The sequence below is a fragment of the Erithacus rubecula genome, assembly GCF_903797595.1.
Source record: "Erithacus rubecula genome assembly, chromosome: 1".
NCBI classification, from domain to species: Eukaryota; Metazoa; Chordata; class Aves; order Passeriformes; family Muscicapidae; genus Erithacus; species Erithacus rubecula.
The window spans coordinates 97,836,443-97,859,173 of NC_136658.1; the positions used below are offsets into that span (position 1 = coordinate 97,836,443).

General features: G+C 40.7%; 1 protein-coding gene across 3 annotated transcripts in view; it reads right to left on the bottom strand.

Annotated features, from left to right (window-relative positions):
* MAP7D2 (MAP7 domain containing 2) overlaps positions 1-19,055 on the bottom strand; it is a 79,877-nt gene extending 60,822 nt beyond the window's left edge. For all 3 annotated transcript variants that reach the window (XM_079308270.1, XM_079308269.1, XM_079308268.1), the window contains exon 1: positions 18,920-19,055. In XM_079308270.1, coding sequence (XP_079164396.1) covers positions 18,920-18,962 — 43 coding nt within the window. In that variant the 5' untranslated portion in view covers positions 18,963-19,055. The remainder of the gene's footprint in view (positions 1-18,919) is intronic.
* Positions 19,056-22,731: the final 3,676 nt, after the last annotated feature.

The following is a 22,731-nucleotide window of genomic DNA, read 5'->3' on the forward strand; positions in this document are numbered from 1 at the left end:
TACATCCCTTTGAACATAAATCATTAAGAAAATAATTCATTTTGGTATGGGGGATTACATTTATATCTGATTAAAACAGAAAATACTGAATAAGGAAAAAAGGCAATACTCTCTATATAGTAAAATTTTCAGTCTCAAAATTACTCCTCTCTTTGTCAAATAGAAAACCTCTGCAAGTCTACACTATGGTTACATATTGATGAAATGGGATGTTTAATCTGTTCAAGAAAAAAAAAACAAAACAGAAGATGCAGAGTAGACCTGTAGATTTTACAAGAGGCAGGCTTAATAAAGTTTTCCTTGTTGTATATATTCAGCAGAAAGTTACCTTTCAAATAGATTTGAGACTTCACAGTGCAAACAATGGCTAAAGGCATTTATAACAGGCAATCTTTTCACATACGCCAAATTCTGTAGAGAGATCAAGTTTTTAAGATTATTTAAAATTAACATCAATAATTCTAACATGACTGATACAGTTTCACTCATATTTAGGAAATACTTCTATCACAAACCCTTAATTACTGGCTTTAAAAAAAGTTTCACTCACATGTATTGCATAGAAAACCTCCACAGAAAACCAGCTTCTGAATGATCATTAATACTACTCAGAACAAAAGACTTTTCACAGCAAGAGGCAGCTTCACTAAGTGTGAGGACACAGGATCTAAGAAGATCCCAGCCAAACTCATCCTCACAAGCTCAGGAACTTTCTGCAGGGAAGGCTGTCACCCCACAAACTGGCTCCCCCTCCAAGACTGCCTTCCCCAATGTTACTGGGTAATTCAGAACACCTCATTGTATAAATTGTCTCCCACAGGCTTTACCCCTGACATCTATCTGGACACTGAAATTTATCTGCCATTTACTGCTCAGTCACTTGGTACTCATTTTTCTAACAAACTTTAGTGACTACTCTTAATATGGTATCAACAGAAAACCCATCACAATATTCACACATTTGTTTCACATCAATCATGAAATCACCAGACACTAAAGAGCTTTCAAGATATTTAGTGTCTTTGATTAAAGTTTCTACAAGCATCTTTTAGAAAAGCCAAACTCCTTCTCCTCCTTATGGATCACTCCACCTTGCCTATTAGATGACCTCTTGTGAGAAGTCCACCGATACAAAATATATTCCCTTACAGAAAGCTCACAGGCTCTTCCCTGTGTATCATGTTTTGCCTACTCAGTTTTATGCTTGAAAATTTCCATTTTTCATTCTTCACTTAGAGTGTTACAACTTTTTTATTAAGGCTAATTTCCTCTAGCATCAAGTATAATTTAAACAACAGATCGAGGTATATTCCAATTTAAGAACGACTTGGACAAGAAACACCCTTAAGCTCCTCCACACAACACTAAAGCAAGTAACTAAGCTTCAGTGACACAGCCTTGTGTTTCTCAACTGTTCCTTCCACACATGGACCATTTAGCAACCTACCACAAAGTCTGGCAGGGTTTGTATGAAGGGTGATGTTCACTCTTTTTTATGTCTTTGCCAGTTTGCTCTTCAAAAATATTTGCTTTGCAATTTTAATTTATTTTAAACTTTCCAGAGATTATGCTCTCTTCCATGGTCCCATTTGGATATATTGTTCCTTTATTTTCAATATGCTTCTTTACTCTGCTGTTTAACCATGTTTTAAGGATTCAAACAAAATACTATTTTGATAGATTTTGTTTTTCCTTTAGGAGGAAAAAAATTATTTTCTATTGTAGGAAAAAAAATGCACAAAGTCTTTAATATTTGGCTAAGAATTACACTATGCAGTAGAAGCACAAGATAAAAGGCAGTCCCTGTCCCCCAGTGATTATAGTTATAATAGTAATAAGGCATTAAAAATTACATAAGGCAGCTCTGGCAGGAAAAGTGGTCAAAGATTAAATACCTGTATTTAGCAAATGATGCAAAAGAGAAGTTTCATTTACTCAGAGTTTTGGAGCATCAGTAATGGCTTCATCTCCAAAGCAGGGGGTTACAGAGCCTGCTAATTCTGTGGCCTTCTAGTTCTATTTGGAAAGTAATCTTACATTCACCACGAAGCACATAATAAGCAAAACATGTACCCAATATCAAGGTCCAATAAACAGAATTAATACAGTATGTTAAGTCTAAGTCTTCATGACAACCCTCAATTTAGCAATAAAAATACCCTACATGGATAAACAATTTGTATAATCAAAACAAAACTGAAATCAAAAGCCTGAAGCTTGAGGATTTTTTGAGTTTTTAAAAATACTTTCAAACCTCATCCCAAATGCTTTGCTGAATGACAGACTTCACAGGAATCCAAGTATATATGGGTTTACCTTACACACAGACTTTTCTAAAACAAGGACTGGCAATTCTCATAACCTCTATCCCACATTTCTATTTAGTTATAATATTGCAAAAAACTAAAACACCACAGTGTTTGCTTAAGTGGCACCTATTGTAACCTCAATGGTCAAAGGTTATAGCAATATACAGTATATACAGAACAGTAATTTTTTAGGTGTTAAAATAAGCTTTCAGAGCCAGAGAAGCAAGAGCATGACATATCTTCATGACACATCAACATATTGAAAACATAATTGAAAGAGAACATCCTATGAAATTTGCCTGCCTTCTTAAATGAAGAAGAGATCAAGTAATAACTGATTTGAATGATTATCAACAACCAACAGCCTCCTGGCAATATTCTGCCCATCATACAAGTCACACAGATCACAAGCAGCTTTCCCTTGCCTAGATGGGGCATTTCAAATCACACACCAGGGAAGGCCATAGGTGTACTGAGTAAAACAGCAGCTTGGAACAAACTGCTGCCACAGAAAAGTCCCACTGACTACATCATTGTGAGTCAACAGAGGGTTTCTGAGAAAGGCCCTGGCTGAGCCATGGCTCCATGAATTGCCAGCCAGTAGCAACACACTGCTACAGAGGGGAAAATGTCACAGCAGACTGGCACTTAACCTTTGCTACAAAAACGGTAAACCTGACTTGTAAACAGCACCCACCTTCGTGCCTCCGGGCTCGCAAGCAGCAGCTCCACCAGTGCACAGAGGGGCCATAGCCAGCCTCTTGAGCATCCTCAAAGCCTGAGCAGTGCTCAGAGAGTAAAGCAGCTGCTACAGCCATCAGCATATCATGAAGTGCATGGCACAAACTCTCTCCTCATTTACAGAGCAGTACATTAGGACACGTACAGCACCTCCAGTATACCAGGAAGGGTGAGATTCAGCCTAACTTCAGCTGCCTAAGTAATCAGATGCTCACCTCTGAGCCCCAGCAGCTCTCAGCTTCCCTCTCACTCACTTTACAGAGAACTGGGGGACTTCACAGACCTGTCACCTCCTCCTGAGGGAGGAATTTAGAAGTGCCGATTCCACTCTACTCAAAGGGAGCTCAAGACAACCAGGGTAGACAGATGTCAGATGAATTCCTGCAGAGAACCTAATTATGCACAGTAATGCAATTTGTGCACTCTCCCGCCAGTGAGGTATTAGGACACGTACAGGGAATGGCAGGATTTTCTACACGTATTTTCAAAATACCAACTATCTTCATTTGCCTGTTTATTAACAGCTGAAAAATGGCACTGCACATGTAACAGCAAAGGAGGAAGTTTAAATAAAAACTTTTTTTGGGGAGGAGTGGAATCTCAAAACTCTACATTTTTATTAATGATGAACATTAAGCAGCTGAACACAGATCCCTTCAGGGAAGGAACATTTCATGATGAGTTGTCAGCTAAGGATCAAAGAGCTCTAAAATCGGGGTTTCTAACAATTAGGCTATCTAAAGCTCATTTTTCAATTCCATTACACATTACTCTACACAGCACCATCAGACTTTGGGTTCCTGAATGAAGGCAGCACTTCTACACTGTCAGAGGAACAGACCTCAAGGGAATGAAAGGACAGAACAGCAGGACTGAGAAGAATGGAAGAAACCGGCTAAAGCATCTTAGCAAAGGAATTTAAATACTTGGTATTTAACTTCTTAATTATCTCCTTGAACTGCTAAAGATATAAAACAACCTCAAAACTGATTTCATCAGAACTGAAACATTTAAGCAGAATGCCTAAAATAGTGAACCCAGTTCCTGATGTAACACTGACAAATCTGCACTTGACAATATCTTCTTCACCTGTGACAAGCCTGTGTAAATGTTCATTAGCAGGTACTGTTTTGCAGTTTCATTAGCACAGTAATAGTACCAGCTTTCCAATACACACTTTCAGGTCCAGCACTTGCTCAAGATGAATGCTCAGAGCAGCATGAAATAGACAGTGCTCATGCCCTGTTAACCTCAGAGATAAGAAACAAACCCAAAGAGAGCTCAGTTTTTGTAGTTTAATGAAATCACAGCAAGAGCGATGCTTGCAAAAGGTCACAAGAAACAACAGCAGTGCAGTAATGCCAAAATTCTCAACCTTTATTTAATCTTAATCCCATTATTCTTTTTCCCATCATGACAATAAATCCCACTGAACCAAAGAGATGCACACCATTTTCTTTCCTGTAACTCTGTGTAGAAGAATTTCAAGTACAAATAAATATAGGACACCTCAGAACTCTTATGTGTGTGTGTGTGTGTATATATATACACACACACACACAAATAAAAACTGCAGGAGTTAAATCTGTTACCAGAAGATGAAAAATAACAAACAGTACAAAAAATAGCCCAACTGAGCAGCATTTTTCTCTCTGTTTACATGCAGGATTAAAGATTACTAAATCAATGCATATAGTAGATGCTTTGCAACCTCATACATTGATTTTCTTTTCCAGGATCATCTAACAGAAGCAGGATGCTCCTTTTAAAGGAACCTTTCATAAAAGCAGAAATTTGACTAAAGGAAAGAGAAAAATCAATACGCAAACCCCTTACATTTTTACATTTATAAATAAATATATAACAGGACTACAATGAAAATTGATGAGTTATTCTCTAATAATGACATTTCACAGAATAAGAATGTATATGTACCCTGTTTATTGTTTAATTAATGTATGTCATTAGTAAGCATAGGCTTGCTCAATTTTAACTTATTATTTATTCTGCATAGTTTTTCAGAGCTTCAACACTAAAATTATGGGCTTCATTCCTGTTTTAAGTCAGCATCTATAAAAACAAAACAACATACCCAATGACTTTCCAATGTCTCATCTTCTCTCCCTCTCTAAAACCTTTATTTGTCTTTCTAAAATGCAAGTGATTGAAGAACTCTATACCCTTGTAGAAGACCAAGTCACAGATACTGATTAGTAAACATATCTTCCTTGCAAAACTCAAACCTCAATAAGTAAGCTAAGTAGAAAGGGAAACATCATGAGTTAGTGACTTCAACTAATAAAGATATTTTACAGTAGATACTCAAGACTGGAGAAAAAAAAAATCAATGAATCATAAAAAGGATTAAGGAAAACAATCACTCACTATTGATAACATATACATAACCACAGCCATGTCTTGGTAGAATCAGCTACCAAAGGACCTTACTACACTTAAGTAGCACCAAATAATACACTTTTCTGCGTTTTTTTTCTCTTGTTCCCACACAAGACAACAGTGTGAGCTTCCTACCATTTCCCCCTCATTGACAATGTTCTTCAGAGAACTGGCAGCTGCACAGAAAAATCACTGGATAACCTGCCAGAACTTACCCAAGTATACCTGACACAGAGACCATGTTTGTTTTCAGAAGAACCTAGAAGCTTCTGCAGAAAAATTCTGGATTCTTTCCTTACTACTGGCATCAGAGCTGTCAATCCTGAGCATGTTATCTCAATTATGGTTCATGTCAGTCATGCTTTAAGACTTAGGCTACAGTAGTGTTAACAAAGGCATAAAATCAGATTACTAACATTTGCATTATGACTTTCAAATGCAGGTTTTTGAAACTGAAGGTTTTTCATCTCTGTAATTAGTTGAGGCTAACCTCATGCTGTCTTGCAGCTGCCTATACACCAACACAAGGTCCATCCACAAGACATGTGGATGCTCAGTGTCTCAGCTTTGAACTGTGAAGACCTCACATCTCCTCACCTTCCTGAAATCAAGTACAAGATTCACCTTTGTTGAGGTTAGCTTCTTTCCTTATCACCTTCTCTAAGCATTCAGCTACCTTCAGCTTTATGTTCCTTCACAAAAAAAGCAGTTTCATACCTACTCCTTCCAACTCTTCCTAAAATAAAGTGGGCTGTTCATACTATCCCTGCCAACACATACTGCTCTGCAGTCCAGCCCCTGCCTCCACACACATGTATGAGGACACAGTTTAAAAACCTCCTCTCCTGATACTATTTGACTACTATTCTCATTCTGTCAGTCAAATGAAACTACAACACCTTTCATCTTGCTATATTTTAAAATATGAGACATGAAAATAGTAAGGGAAATCTCCACCTTTCTCAGTAGTTTTCTGTTCCAAAATCTTTCCATCTCCTACACAGCTGTGCTGTACACAAAAAACCCCTCACTCCTCCTGTCTGCAGTTTGTTCTGCCAGCCATTTTAAAAAGCAAACACCCTCATACTTTAAGCAAAGTGTTAAGAGCAGATAGCTCTCTGTACTTAGCAGGCAATCTGTATAGGAGTTTAAAGTATATACTATTTTCAAAGGCAAAAAAACTTAATTATATTTTACATAACACTCAAAACATGACCTTATTCCCCCTCCTTTATTTATATTACACTGAACTTTGTCAAGTCAAATAAAACAATGCTAAATAACATGAACATTTTTTTAATTACTTTGAATGCTCTTAAATCTCAAACTAAGCAGTTGTACTTGGCCTCATAAAGTCCCTTCCCCATAAATTTGCTGGAAAAAATCTGCTCTTGGGCATGTAAGGTTCTGACAGTGGGTTCCAGTTATGGCTCCCAGTGAGAACCACAGCTCAACTAAAGTAAAAGAAAAGGTGTTTTTCCAGAAAACTACTGCATATCCCTAACTATCTTAGTAACTTAAAAAGTGAAACACTGAAAGACAGCACATATGTGCTCAGAACAGATCAGGTATTTGCTGATGCTGTAGGTGGCAGCAGGATCTCTTACTCTCTCCTAAACTCTGGCATCCACCAGAAAAATCTTAGACAAAAACAGCAAAGCTGCCACTGCTTTAGTGATACAATACACTTGACACAGTTAAATTCCCTTCCACTAGAGAAATGGCAGAAGCCTATAACAGCAGAGTTCCTGCAAACAGAGTCACAGCAATGTTCCTGCCTGCTTGTTTAGCTCCAGATGTGCCCACAGCCTGCTGCCATAAATCCCACCATATCAAGAAGAAAAAAATCCAAGCTTGTTAAGTGTTATGGCTGACATTTTTACTTCTTCCAGCAAGCCTTCATCTGACTTTTTCCTTGGCAAAGGAAGGTCTGAAACAAGGAAAGTGGAGACTACATCATGTTTTTTCATGCCAGCTAACCAGTAGTGCCATTTATCTTTACTATACAGTGCAAATCTAGGTGAAAAACCTAGGAATAAATTAACAGCAGTAGATGAAAAAAGAGCCTTGCCTACCTACTTAAATGCATTTACTAGACTTAGAAAGAGTGCTTTCAAAAGATTGCTATCTCCAGCATTTACAAGGAATCTGAAAATGCATACAATGAGGATACACATCATCAATTCTCACTTGGTTTAGTTACTTTTAAAAATCACAGAGTATACATCCAAAACATGAAAGATATATCAAAAAGATTTTTGGGGGCTTTTTTTTTTTTTTTGCACCAGTTTTGTTTCCCTTTGCTACTCTGGAATTCCACCATTACAACTCCAGTTAATAAAATAACTCACCAGGGATGCTTCATTAGGTGAAAACAGTTTGGGATATAAGCACAGAAAAATCAAAAGCCATCAATGGGTTCTACACTTTGTTCTAAACCTCAAGAGCCGTGTCTCAACCTCTCCTAATCAGTTCTTGAAACATAATAGCAAATATTCACCCTGCAAAGCCAGGAACCACACTAGAATACTACTCACAGTAAATTAGACATCTGAACTTTATTCCCACCCTCTTGTCTAGTACTTCTGTAGAATCTGAACTGAGCTGACCAGAACTACCTGAGCAGTGGTTGCCACCCAGCAGCACAGCTACAGCAGAGTAAAAGATCACAGGTGCTGTGTCCCAGTATTAAAGGCTGGGCCACAATATCCTGCGTGTTCCTGTAAGAGCAGGAACCAGCTGCTGCCTCAAGAACCTCAGTGTTTAAGCATCCACTTGTTCTATTCTTTTCTCCTCTCCACTCCCACGTATCAGGAACCAAGCTGCTCCTTCTTCAGCCCGATGGGGAAGGAATCTTGCTTGTTTGGACTGTAATTGGTTGGTCTAATAAGAAGAGGTTATCTGTCCACAACTTTGCCTCACTGGAAAGATACATTCATCATAGGATTCTCAAAGGCAGCTGACTGTGCAGCTCCTTGCCAGGGCTAATTAGACACAGACTAATTGTGGGCAGAGCAAAGTTCAGGACACACCTGTACAAGGAAAGGCTTTTGTTTGATAGTGGCAACAGAAAGTAGCTCTGCTGAACGTGGAGCCCCATATCACCAAACACTCAGGCTAAAAGTCAGCACTTACACAGGAATCCCACACTCCTCTGTAGGATTTTGTTTCACATGTAGATACAAATCAAAAGATACAGTCAGGGCTCGAAAAAACTGCCTACTCATAGCAAAGGAAAAGAGGAGAGGGATGAGTAGGTTGAGTTGGCTGAAAAAATAGAAACCTGTAAATATTATGGAAGGGGGCAAGAGGAGTTGGAGATGCAGCAAAAGCCACATCCTGTCCTGTGCATGTAAGAAGAAAGTCAGGAAAAAGGAAGAACAGGTCTACACACACACACAATTAGTCTGCTCTCTAAACCTCAGCTGACAGTGGAAGGAACAATGGATTCAGCTTGTCTAACAGAAATGGGACAAAGAAAATTACAGGTATATCATCACAAGCAGCAAACTATACCCACCTTCTCTCCCTCAGTGAGGAAACAAAATAAAACTAACAAAAAAACCCCACTTTTTTCAGTAGATCAACATCAAAACTTCTTACCTGAGAACACAAATGAGATTTGAAATTAACTTCTCCCAACAAGCAAGCAAACATTTTGGTATTGCATCTGTGCATAGGAAAGAGGACCATCTAACTGGCAAGCAAGAAATATTTTTGTCTTTGCATTTAGTACTTTTTTATTGATGCACCAAACATGTCTGAATCAAAAGGAGATAGTTGGCTAGCAGCAGAAGATGAAGAGATTGTTCCTGATGAAACACTTGAAGACTCAGGGGCATATTACTTTCTTGTAACATGCTTCATTAAATCCAGAATCAGATGCCAAATCCTGTACCACCATCAAAGCAGAGCTAGATTATGCACACTGAAAAGCTTTTCCTCTACAAACCTGACACCATCAGTTCTTACCAGTTTGTGTAAACTTTGATATAGGAAATTCCTAAACATCCCAAACTATATACTCAAATAATGTCACTCCAGCTACCTACACATACATATGTATATTTATTTATTTCACTGTTCCCCAATAATAGCCCTTGGCATCTATCAGACAACAGTGAAACTACATTTTTTTACTGAATAAAAAAACCAAGAAGAACAGATTTGGTTTATTCTGTCAAGGTACAAAGTAATGGACTAGATTACACAGCTGGAAACATATGGGGGTGGCTGAATGTTTCCAAATATAAAATGCTGGAATTAAAGCTAGTTTTTACCTGCTGAGCAGTTTTCCATAATCCTTTAAGAATTTTCTTTCTTGGAGCTTTTCAGTTGTACAAATTTATGAAGAAATCAGCTTGAAACATTGCTCCTCAGAATCAGATCCAACAGTTCTCTGCCATTGGGGATGAAGGTCAGAATAGGAAAATTACATCTTCTAAATACTACTTTATACCATGGAAGTTTTGACCAGAATTTCTCAAGGTGTGTGCATCAGCAGGAGATATCTGGATTCATTTTAGTGCAAACCAGTTATTATCATCTTGAAGACCTTTGCCCCTCTACTTCTCCAGGTCTGTAACTTAAGGAAGTATATCACACTTCAACAGTTAACAAAGAGCTGCTGTGAAGACTAGGAAAACATTCCTCAACCTATTTGTTTTTGTTACCTTTGATTTTCAAAGAGCTCTTTGATATGGTGATTCTCTGTTTCTGAACAGCAATGCCTGAAGCAGAGGTTAAATAGCATGGAATATATTTTCTTTTCCTTTCCACCTTTCTCCTATTCATGGTCTCTTTGCCTCCCCTGAACAAGCTGCCACAAGAAAAATTTCAGAGCTACTTCAGCCCTCTGAGGTCCCACTGCAGGAGGCAGGTGGGCTGGTCAGGGGTCAGTTCCTGGTGGAGGCCCCCAACACATTTTTCTCTCCCTCCACTCCCTAGGCTGAATGGAGAGTGAGCTCTGCTGGGACACCAAGAGCAAGAATTACTATATTGACTGTAATTATGAAATTGGAGCAAGAAGCAGACTAGAGCATAGGAATAAATACACACAGAAGATATAGCCAAGTCTTCTGGATACACATCTAAGTCCTGTAACCATAATTTGAGGGACTCTAGGAAGCATTCTGGATGCTTGCTGTGATCTTACACGCCACCCTTAATGCTTTTTTCTTGGCACCAGGGAGGACAGCAGTGAGAGACACACTGTTTCTCTCACTAAGGTGGTCACCCTTACGACCTTGCAGGCAGGAGAGAGTGGATGACAATAGGGAAGGGAGAAAACACCATTAGAGAGAGAAAAAAAGAGCCAACTTCTAAAATCTTAAGAGTTATCCTAGCAGGGTATCATTTTATCAATAGCACAGATGCACCATTATCAGCAAGTAGGCAGCAGAACTCTGTGCAGTGCAGGGGTTTTATTAACAGGAGTGTGACCCTGCTATTTTAAACACCTTTTCAGTTGCTACACGGCCTGTAAGCTTGTCACTATGCTTTAGGGAGCACTCACTACAAGGAGATTGCATGAAGACTTCCCTTAGAGTATTCAGTCCATCTCCAGTACTTCAAACAGACCAATCATGACAAAAATTGGATCTGAAAGTGGATGTGCTTCTACTGTGTAAAGACTTTCAGTTCCATTCACACATGATTTGGACAACTTCATCACAGATTAAATATACTAAAATTCAAAGAAAGGCTACTTACTCTTTTTATGACATCCTTTGTCTGCATGAGACTTAAATGAAGACTGGATAAAGGCAATAACTCTGTTATAAGAACAGAGATTACAAAAACCTTAGAGGCAAAAAAAAACCCTAACCCAAAGCAGGAAAAACATACTGCAAGGCACAAAAGAGATGCTAAACTGCCCACAGAAAATAAAAATTATTATGAAAACCAAGCTATTTCCATTATCTGTAAATGCCTCAATCTGTGCAGTTATTTCTGTTTCAAATATTCTTTCAGTTCTGTAACTTGATAATGCCATAAAAAAGCAACCTTTCTTCATAATACTTTCTCTAAACAATTTCTTCTCTATGAGCACTCAAACATTTTGATTCAGTGCCATAACCTGGCCTCAACAAGCCATAAAACACATCCTGGCCCATAACCCTGCAACTCAGCATCCACATCCAGAACCTCATCAAAAACTCATTTGTGCCAATGGAAGGTCACACTCTTGTTTCAGTGCACCATTAAAACCACTTCCTCTGACTATTGAAAAGTGCCATGTTTACTTGTAACCACAGCACTTAGCACCACTAAACCCAGGAAACATAATGGAAATACTTACATCTATTAATAGATCATTATGCATATGGGAAAAATATGCCCTGTGGCTGATGCATGGTATCAAAAATCAAGAAACTAGCATGAAAGTAAAGCCCCACTCTCTCCCTTCCCTTCAGGACAGGGAAAGGAGAATTAGCTCACCCACCATTTATTTTGGAAGCCATAATTTGCTCACTCTTTACCAACATTTTAAGAGGCCCAACAGCACATCCCAGTTCTCTCCCTGAGGTCTCTTTCCCCTGACACAAAGTGGGTCTGCACACACACATAGATGCCACATTCAACACAAATAAGGGAACAAAAACTGACAAGATGCAGGTAAGTCACCAGCAACAGGGAAAGGAAAGCTCTCCCCATTTGTTGATACCACTCTCCCAAGCAAAGGGAAACTAAATCCCTTAAAATATGTAAAAATCACATCAATGATATGTGGACAAACACAACAATATTGTCCTATTTTCTTTCCCGAGACAAAAGGAAAGGCCTCTCTTGAATGATGTGTCATGCAGCAAACTTAGGAATATAAGAAAATATTTGTTTCACATGACTGGAGTTTTTTCAAAATTAAGTTTATTTTACTCCAAATGTAATCAGATACTGAAAGTTTATTCCAACTCAACAATCACGGCTAGTTTATTCAAACTGGAGTATTCTTCCAGCTCTCACTTGATCTATTGCTTAAGTAAGAAGGCAGCAGGGCTCTGCCTGAATCCCTTCAGCACTCCTGCTGTGGTTACAAACCCAGGCATGCCACAGCACCTTTGGAAAGTTTGTATCTTTCTCTTTTGATCCTACCCACGTGAAGAATTTCAGTATTCCACACCCATGAGCAAAATTAATTTCAAGCTATGAATATTTGAATGAGCATCTTTCTGAAATAAAGCAGAGCCTTGATGGCTTCTGCTTGGCACAAGACAAGTAATTTGATAATTCACATGCATTGAACTGGGCAAGGCGTATTTGAAGATCTTCCTAAATGAAACAAAACCACAATGCATCCTTCAGCATCTGGCATCAAAACAGACAAACTGCACTAACTGTAGTAGTGTTACTATTTTCTTGAAGATTTTTCGTGATACCTCTACAGTTTACATCCACAAATTGATATATATGGTACCATGTACTTTTATTTAACACACCCATTCCCATCCTATCAAAATCTCAGGTAGAAGTGATACATTCTCACTCATTTTATTTATTGAAATCACTACTAGGAAAAAGAAGGATCTAAGAGAAACTATTCAGCAAAGAAAACTAGATTTATGAAGCTTTATACAACTTCTTCTAAACTGGTTGAATGCACAACACACCTGTGATGGTGGTAAGGTTATGGGGCATAAATTCCATTTTCCTTTTTTTTGCAAGCAGACGTATTACCATGCACAAAGCATGAAGTAACAATGCAGAAGACATCCCAGACTAAAATGCTAATCATATCACAAGTTAATACATATTCCATCGACTGGTCCTCTTGGAAGGCAAATGCAAGCACACAGGAATTCAAAACAACACATGTAATTACTACTGAAGGAATTGACTTAGAAAGCCTGGAAAATTTTATCGATTTCTGTACTCAAACCCAGAAAAAAATGAGAGTTTCCAGATTTTTCACAAACCAGGAAAAAAGGATTTGAATGTCCACATCAAATCACATCAAACCACATCCAATGTGTATTTACTCTTTCAAGGAGTAACGGAGCTCAGAAAGTTATATATAATATGATGCAGAGGAAACAATCTCTTCTGTTAAATCATTAAAAGAAATTGACTTCAACATTGCTTTTCTAACTGGTCCAATCAAAAAGCACATACATGTAACACTGGAATACAAAAAGTTGCATTTTACACATGGTAAAGGAATGAATATATGTAAGTGAAACATTAATTCCAGAAGTTTGCTGCTGGCAACTTTATGCCAAGAAAAGTAACATGAAAACAGTATAAAAACAAACTCTGGCAAACAGAAAAACAGTTTAAAGCAAGCTCATGCCTAGGCAAACAGCTATGCCAACACAACTGTGCAAGCCCTGCACAACATCAGGAATACCTCTTCTATTCATCACTGCTTTTCTCACTGAAAAGCTGTTAAAAAAACAAACACCTGCTGTGTAAGTGAATTTCATGCAAAGATCACAGAACTGCTTTATCAATCTCAGCAAAGCAGACGCTTGTCTGCAGCACCTCAATGCTACAAGAATAATCAGCTCCCCCTCCATCAAAGGAAAGCAGACACAAACACATGAAAGAAGTAGCAAAAACCTTCAGATATTCAAGTGCAAAAGCGAAATTGACATCCCAGAATTTAGGGCAAAACAGTTTGATCTGAAATTTGGCAAACAAAGATGACATGCACACAAAAAATACATGAAATGAAAAGAAGCACAATACTTCACAGAACTTCAGATCACAGAGGGCATAGATATTAAATAGTTACATGAAAGTGCAACTACTGTGGATAATGCATTTAAAAGAAGAAAATTAGAAAACTAAGGATGTGACCAACAAGCATTTGAATATATTAGTTCATCACAACTGCAAAAAGCCTGAAATGTACATGCATTACGTAGATACATACACAGAGGACAACTCTAAGCCAGAAGTAATTCCATATGAATATTTGGATTACAATTTAGCTACAACAAAAAGTACTTTATTAAGATTCTTATAACATTCAGACCCACAGAGAGTGCTAGGGTTTTAGGATCTTGACAGCTCCATGACACAAATGAGTATTATTTGAATGACAAAGTCTGTCAGATGCATTACAGTCTTTTAAACAACACAACAATAATCTTGAGGGGTTTTTTCCCATTTTAATGGTTAGATAGACTCCCACTTTGTGAAACCCACTTATCTCTTATCTTTACACAGCGACACACCATCATCATTAATCACTGTGGAGATAAGACACAGTGAAAGGTATTTCTAAATATCCTATCTAAAGTCAGTCCAGGGTAATGTGACTACCCAGGATTTCAAATCCCTTTTTTCACTGGGTAAGTTGCTTGAACATAAGTATATTGGGAAAAACTGATACATACCATGTTCCTACACACACTAATTCCAGGCACAGCAAATACACTAGTAATGTATCAAGTTGAAATGAAAATACCAAACACGAGTCAATTACAGCAAAATAACTCAGAAATTACATAAAATTACCTAAAACAAGCAGATTAAAATAAACCCTGTTACAGTACTGAACTTTGCTTTTGATTACTCCTTGGCTGAGCATTACTACTCCTTCCACTATTTAAGCATATAATCCAGATTTTCCCTCTCAACCAGTAGATGCCTACAAGAAAGTTAAATCTGAATGTGTAATACAAGTAACCAGATGCAGCTAACATTCCCAAAATCTGCATTAGCTTCCTGATTAGCTTCATCTCTCTCTTGTACAATCCAGTTACCTATAAAAATTTCATAAAACAGTATCTTTAAAAAAAGCAAAAAAGCATTATATAATTAATGTAGAATTTAAACTGAGGATTACTGCTTCTGGGATCTGCTCAACAGCTTGAGCCAGTCACAAACAAAGGGCCAGAAGCTGCAATGCCCTATCAGAGAGCTGGTGCAAAAACCTGATTTCATGAGGAGTGGTCAAGATAACTAAGACAAAAGCCAAATAAGCTACTCAATAATCCTGACACTGGGCCCTTCTTGAAAAGGTGAAACACACAAGAAGGAAATAAGATATTTTTTTCCAATCATCTGAGTAGTCCAGAATTGAACAGAATTTAAAGCCTTGCTCTATTCTGTAGCCTCAGAAAGCATTTGTAAGTGAATAACGGACATAAGATCTTTAAAGAATTTCCCATGTCAGTTTTGGTCCACATACAATGAATGACTGATACCAAGAAAGTTATAATTACATTTTATTTATTCATGGGATTTAAAAAAGCCTTACTACATATATCTTCATGCAGTATCATCACACAGGATATATAGTTTCATTTACATTAAATATGTACATGCTTCTTCAATTAGCACATCTAGAAATAATTACCTAATGTTAAAATAAACATTCCTGATGCCTTTCCACTGCTATGGATACACAGCTGCCCAAGCAAATGGAGGTATGTGATACCATACAACATTGTCCTATAAACACTAAATATTCAGATACTTCCCTTTTCTAACCTGTGCATTTCAAGTGATACACCCTCCTTTTACTTCTGCAGTCCTGGAATTCAAAGGCAAGACATTTTTCTTCACTGCAGTTAATGAACTTTATTGGAAAGTGGTTTGACTTTTTCTTTTTTAAGGACAAAGCCAATGTTACAATACTTAAATACCAAAACAGTAACCTCAGAGAGCACTCAGTGTACTAAACTGCCCTGAACTAAAGCAAATACTTGCAAATGGTAACATCACATGAAAAGCAGCACATGAATTAACCTTGGGGATAAACAACCTTGAGTGTCCATATATGAGAGAAAACAGTACAGTACAAAAAGAAGAGCGTAAGTATACATTGTTTAAATCATTTTGGCCTATGAGAAATCACTTGGAAAAGCAATGAGATCAAGAAGACAATCCAACACATTATTTATAAAAGAATCCACACATTAATTCCTTTCACACAAACTGGTTTTGCAATATACAGTCTAAGATGGCACAAACATCATTTTTTTCTCTTAAATTCTTTTACGCATGATCATGTTTTCTACAAGGAAAAAACTCCACACAACCAACAATCACATTTTACTCTGAAAATCAAAGTGTCCAGTATTTAACCTTCTAGCACATACATTAAGCAAATCTCACTGGGCAGCTAAAAGGAAGATGAGAGATTCAATACTGAGCTACTTGTCCTTCAAATGCTCTTTAGACATTGCCTTTACTATAGACAGCAGAAGCAATAATGCCTACATTTTGGTCACCTAACACTCTCCCTGACTAAAAGATTCCTACAGTGTCTTCTCAGACTATTGTTTGCCTCATGCCTTTGATTTCTGGTAAAGGGATATACCTGAGCTCTGCAAATACTATTTTCTTGTGACACAGAATTTTGCTCCTTGTTTGCGGAATTATAAACAATTTAGCAATATTCTCTCCCCTAGTAGTCAAGAGATGCAAAAAAATTCCCTTATTGCATGCTTGTTTGTTACAGCTTGGTCTGGGCAGACAGTCTGAAGTGCCCTGCTTGCACTGCCATCCTAGCAATCCCCCCAGAACTGGATGATCCTACAGACCAAAACTCAGATGATGTCAGAGAACTACAATATTTGGGAAGGGGAACAGTCCTACAGTCACTGCCTGTTGTTGGGGCAGCACCCCTTTGGGGGAAAACACTGTGGGAAGCAGCATTTTACTCTGGAACAGAGAGGTAAGGTTCTTCCTATCCCTATGACCAAGACATAAACACAAACATGAATTAAGAGAGCATCATTTCCACATCCATATTAGTAGCTGTTGAGCTTGTTACAAAATTGGCAAGTCTCACAAAAAAGAGCTTCATTCTCTGCTGCAGGAGATCCAAATCCCATCCATACTGCTGTCTGTAACACATACCACACATACACAGTTTTTTACACTATATCATGTATTACCTTCTAGCAGACAATTTAAATAACTAATTTTGCCAAGACCACTCTGCTTGGGCATTAGTGTTCAAATGCCAATGCTTGACCACAAGTAATTACATCTGTCTGTGCCTGTTCATGCCCTGCAACACATAAACCACTTGCTACCATCTTTAATTACAGTATATGCTACCTTTTCTTACGGATTCCCAGTCTCATGCAGGGTGAAAAATAGATTATGTTCTGGTCAACATAAAGAGTGAAGTTTATTTGCAACATTTGCCTTCGATGTTAGAATGTATAAACTAAAAAAACACACACACAAAAATAAAAATGCCTGGGAAGAGTACAAGTGAATATTGGGGAGAATTTTTCATGTTTTAGAAAAGAGGTGAAAAAAATTCCTCACAAATATAAATTCCTCCTGTCCTCCATGTGAAATACTAAAAAATGGGAGACTCAAGCCTTAGAAGCGCCTGACTGCTCAACAACAACAGTGTTACAGCAAAAGGCACATTTGCTGAGCATATGAAGGGTGAGGAACAGCAAACACAGGTGTTCCCACTCCTTCTTTGGCTCTTCACATTGTACTACCTAAGAGAAGTCAAAGTCTGAGATTCCCACTCCATAAATTTGGGAAAGTAATCGTTCTTTATCCCCCAAACAATTGTAAAGCTACTTCTAATCACTACAGTGGCTTAGGACAAACGGGGAAATTACTTCCCTCTTATGCACCATGTGGATGGTTTACCATCCACAAACAAGAGGTTCCATTGCAGATAATTAAGGTAAAAGTGTAATGAGCACCTGCATAACACCTTAATCACCGCTCATTTCATACGTGAGCCCAGGGAGGCGATGTGAAGAAGGAGCAGCCAGACCCACCCTAACACCTACAGGCGAATCCAAGAGCCAAGGTCACGACCACCAGCCTGAGCCCCAACATCTCATGGTGCTGTGAACTGATCCCACGCCAGGTGCTGCTCCGCACACACAGCACAGTAACCTTCACAACATCTCACGCACCCTTTCACCCTCGGAAATTAAAAGTTATGTTCACTGAGCCGCCAGGAGGGACCTTAACCAGGAGCCGTGCCTATATAAGGGCTCTGCATGCGGTGTTCACGCCCGATACCCGCTCAACCAGTTTGCTGCCCGGGCTGGGCAGCACCGGCACAGGCAGGCCCAGGCACCGCCGAGAACGAGCTTTACACATCGCAGCCTCCCCGCTCTGCACTTCGGGGCACAGCCGGGCTGCCGCCCGCCCGCCCCGGCAGCGGCGCCGGCGGCCGGGGAAATCGCGGCGGCACAAAAGCCACCTCATGGCAAACACCTCCCGCACCACAAAGGGCAAGGACGGGGCTCGCCGGGAGCCGCGGGCGGGACCCGCTCCGCGTCCCCTCGGGAGCGGCCGCGCGGCGCCGGCACCGCCGCGGCTCCCGCCGGCAGCGGCCGCCCCATCCCTCGAGATGGCGGCCGGACCCGGCGGCACCTGCCAGGGAGCGACCCCCGCCTGACCCTCCCCGGGGCTCGGGCAGCGCCGGGCGGCGAGGGACGGGACGGGACGGTGCCGGGGAAAGCCGCGGGATGCGGGCGGGGGAGCCGCCGTCCCCCGGCACCTCGCGGGGCCGCGGCCCCATCCCTTACCTGTGGCCCGCGGGTGGCTGCGCGCAGCCCCCGGCTCCGCCATCTTCCCCGCCGGTGCCGCCGCCGCGTCCCGCCGGGGCCGGCTGGGCTGGCTGTGCCCGCGGCCGCCGCACAGGCGCAGTGCCCGCCCCGGCACCTGACGGCGCGGCGAGGGGAGGGGACGGCAGGGGCGGGACGCGACCGGGCCCGCACGGCGGGGCGGGCCTGGTGCCCAGGTGGCGCCGCGCCCCGCCCTCAGCGCCCGGACCCCCACCCTCAGCGCCCGGAACCCCGCTCTCAGCGCTCCGACCCCCACCCTCAGCGCTCCGACCCCCGCTCTCAGCGTTCCGATCCCCGCTCTCAGCGCTCCGACCCCCGCCCTCAGCGCTCCGACCCCCGCTCTCAGCGCTCCGACCCCCGCCCTCAGCGCTCCGACCCCCGCTCTCAGCGTTCCGATCCCCGCTCTCAGCGCTTCGGCTGCGGGGCTGCGCTCGGGCAGGGCAGGGCGCGTTCAGTCGGGTTATCCCTGAGAGCCGAACGCGCTCTCCGGCTTTCCGGACGGATCCTGTCGTTGTCCCAGATTTTTCCATCCAGGTGTTCGCGCCCGCTGTTCGCAGCCTCGTGCGGCCTCGGATGAGTGGCTGGCACCGGGGAAAGGCACAGCCGTGTCCTTCCCGTCCTGCTGCGGTCGCGGTTCCCCGCGGGGTCCCTTCGGGCCGGGCTGGCGCTGCAGCGGCAGGACCACTTTGCACTCGGTTTGAGAAGGTGAGAGAGAAATTAACATGATCTTTGTTTCTCCTCATCGCTCACATACTAGTGGTTGAACTCCTCTCCCCCAAATTTTAACACACACCTTGTGTACTTCTTCTGCCCCCCATCGCTGGTTTTGCTGTTTCCGGACCGTGCTGGGTCGCAGCAGCGCTGCGGGACGCGCGCGGCCCCGGCGCTGGTGGCTTTGGGACAGCTCCTGCTCAAAACTGCCAGAACTGGTGTTAGAGGCCAAAAAGTTTTTTGACCTATCTTCACTGCCCATTTACCAAAATCTAAATGTAAGATATATTTAATCCTTCCACTTTTCATTCTTACTCCTTTTGTTTTCTTTTTGCCAAGCAAATATATTACCTTTATATTCTTTACCTTTAAGTATAGACCATAGTCAATAGGAGAGGAAGGAGGAGGACAGCATTTACTTTGGTATTCCTAACGTGTCTCCTAGTAAAGCACTATTCCCTAAGAGGCAAACATTCAAATGGTTTTCATGTTTGGGTCCACACATCTCAATAAAAGTTTCACTAGACAGATTAAGGGTTTCTGTTGTATATAGTAATAACTATTCCTAATGTTGCTTTATCGATGAAATACTTGATTTTCATTGTTCATAACTTTATCAAATTTTAAAAGTGTCAAGTGATGTTTCCATGTCAGCCGTTTGTCCTGCTAACCCTACATCAAGGGGCTCCACTTATTCTACCTGTTTAAAGATTAAATTGCAGTTTTAGTCATATTACAGAAGAAAAACCCCACCTGTGGTACTGTAGCTGTCTCTCCTAATTTCCAGGGGCTCCTCTGGCAACAAAACCAAGAAAAAAAAGAATCTCCTGTAATAGTAATTAATCTTTAACCCATTGCTGTCTGATGAACACAAGGGAAAGAACAGCTGGTCTCAGTGCAAGATACATGAGGAAAAGGAAACTGAGAGGATGAATTTCCAGGGCTGGAAAACAGGACAGCAGAGAATGTTTGTGGGACATGAAAGGATGGAGGATTATAGCAGAAATTGGTGAAAGGGGAATGAGGGTATCTGCAGGGTGGGTGTTCAGGCAGTAGCCAGTGGCTGAGGAGAGGACAGGGATGGATGGGGACACTGGAGAATCTGCCCCGAGGAACATGAGCCCACCAATGCTGGCTCTCAAGTGGTGGTGAAGCCCATAAGCACAGCACGTCACATGGAGAAAGAAGTGTTCTCCTACAACTGTAATTTCCTCTGATAGTTGGTTCACAGCAGTCAGACTGGGAGTCATGCAGTGGGGGGAAAAAAAAGAGATTTTAAAGTAAACTTAAGGAAACTATGCAGAAAACATGAAAGCTCCAAAGACAAAGCACTCCCCTACAGTATTGTATGGTTTGTGATATGAATCAGTTTTTAAATTACCTTTGCAGAGTGCTTTTTTCCACAAGACTCCTGCCTCATTCAATACAAGGATGTCTTTAATTAATGTATAGTTCTTCAATGTTTGTCCTCATTTTCATCATGTAAAGTGGAATCTTTCATGTCATATTCTCTGTACATTCTTCAAACCCTGCCTTGAAGGCAGGTTAATTAATTTCCATGATGACTTTCCTGTGGTAGTCTCTTAACTCCTTCAAAACATTCATAAATTTAACTTTCTAACAGCCTTCTAAGTTGAAGTAGTACTATTATCATATTTTCCACACAGGGAAGAACTAATGGAAGGCAATGTGTCTGGAGTTGTCTGTAGTGGTTTGTAAATTCTTTAATGTTGTGGAGGCTGCTCGGTTGTTTTAAAGCAGGGAATAGTGGATTTCATACAGTGTGCATCCACCAGCACCTCAGAAACAAGAGCATAACTGTTCTTGCTTGGGTTTGACTTTAAATACTTTATAGATCTTTAAGCACTAGATGTAGTGGGTTACTTGCAATCTACAAAGCTTTGATATGCACTTACACCTGGGATTCAGGAGCTAATTTCAGGCATGTCTGTGTATCCTCCTTTATGACAGATAGAGGAACTCCAGGAAATATTTTAATATTCAATCTTTTAAAATGAAGTTATGAACAGTTTAATTTTGTCCATACTTCACTTAACAAGATTATTTTCCTGACTATAGCAGCAAAAGGGGCCTTCCCAGCTGTCTGCATGGAGATGTCACCATGTTCCTCCCTAACTCTCCACAGCCCACCTTCCTTTAATATCCCTTCCTATCAGCAGAAGAAAAGCATCCTAGAGGTTGCACATCACCAGGAGCAATGGGAGGATCCACTTTTGAGTGATAGGGGAAAGATTACACAACTTTTGCACAGCCCTATAGCCTTTGGTTGCTGAGGAATGGGATTGGAAAGTTTCTCCTCATCTCCTGGGCCAGGAGTGAGAATTATCACAGCAGTTCCTGCAAGGGCAGTGAGGCAGCAGGGAGAAGCTGGGTGTTTCCTGGGCATTGCCAGTCTGATCAGCAGCTCTCTGGCATGAATTATAAAGCAGCACAGGAATTTTCCCAACACACAACTTCATCTCTGTCAGGAACATCACACTGAGCACTCCATTTGGGAAAGTGTTTATTGCTGACTCCTTTGTTATTCTGCTTTCTTCATCTGAAGCCCAGTTTGTCCTGCTATGAATGAAGTTCTGGTAGCACTTGTTCTAGATTGTAGTTTGCAGCATTGTTCTTTCTTTTAAGGTGTGTGTGCACTGTTAAAATCAACACCACTTTGGATTTCTCTTGTAGAAAACATTTTTCCTCTCTTACCACACATTTTTAGGATATGCTGTATTTAAACAGGTCTGTGCAAATGAGCTACATGTAGATGGTGGTCAGCCTAAGCCTATGAAAATCTCAGAGGTAAATCTGCAGAGAAGTAAATTCTTAAAGTCAGCTCAGGATGCAAACAGAAAAAAAAAAAACCTGGAGAGACTGATAATTTTGCCACCTTAGGAGACATTCAAATAAAAACTGTCAAAAGTGTAAACTAATTTTGAAAATCTTGGCTTCTTTTCTCAGTGTTTTGGAGATGGTGGTATCTATGCAACCAATGCCATCCCACCCTAGGAATGCTTCTGAGGGAAAACAGAACAGTCAGTCCTGATCAAACTAGC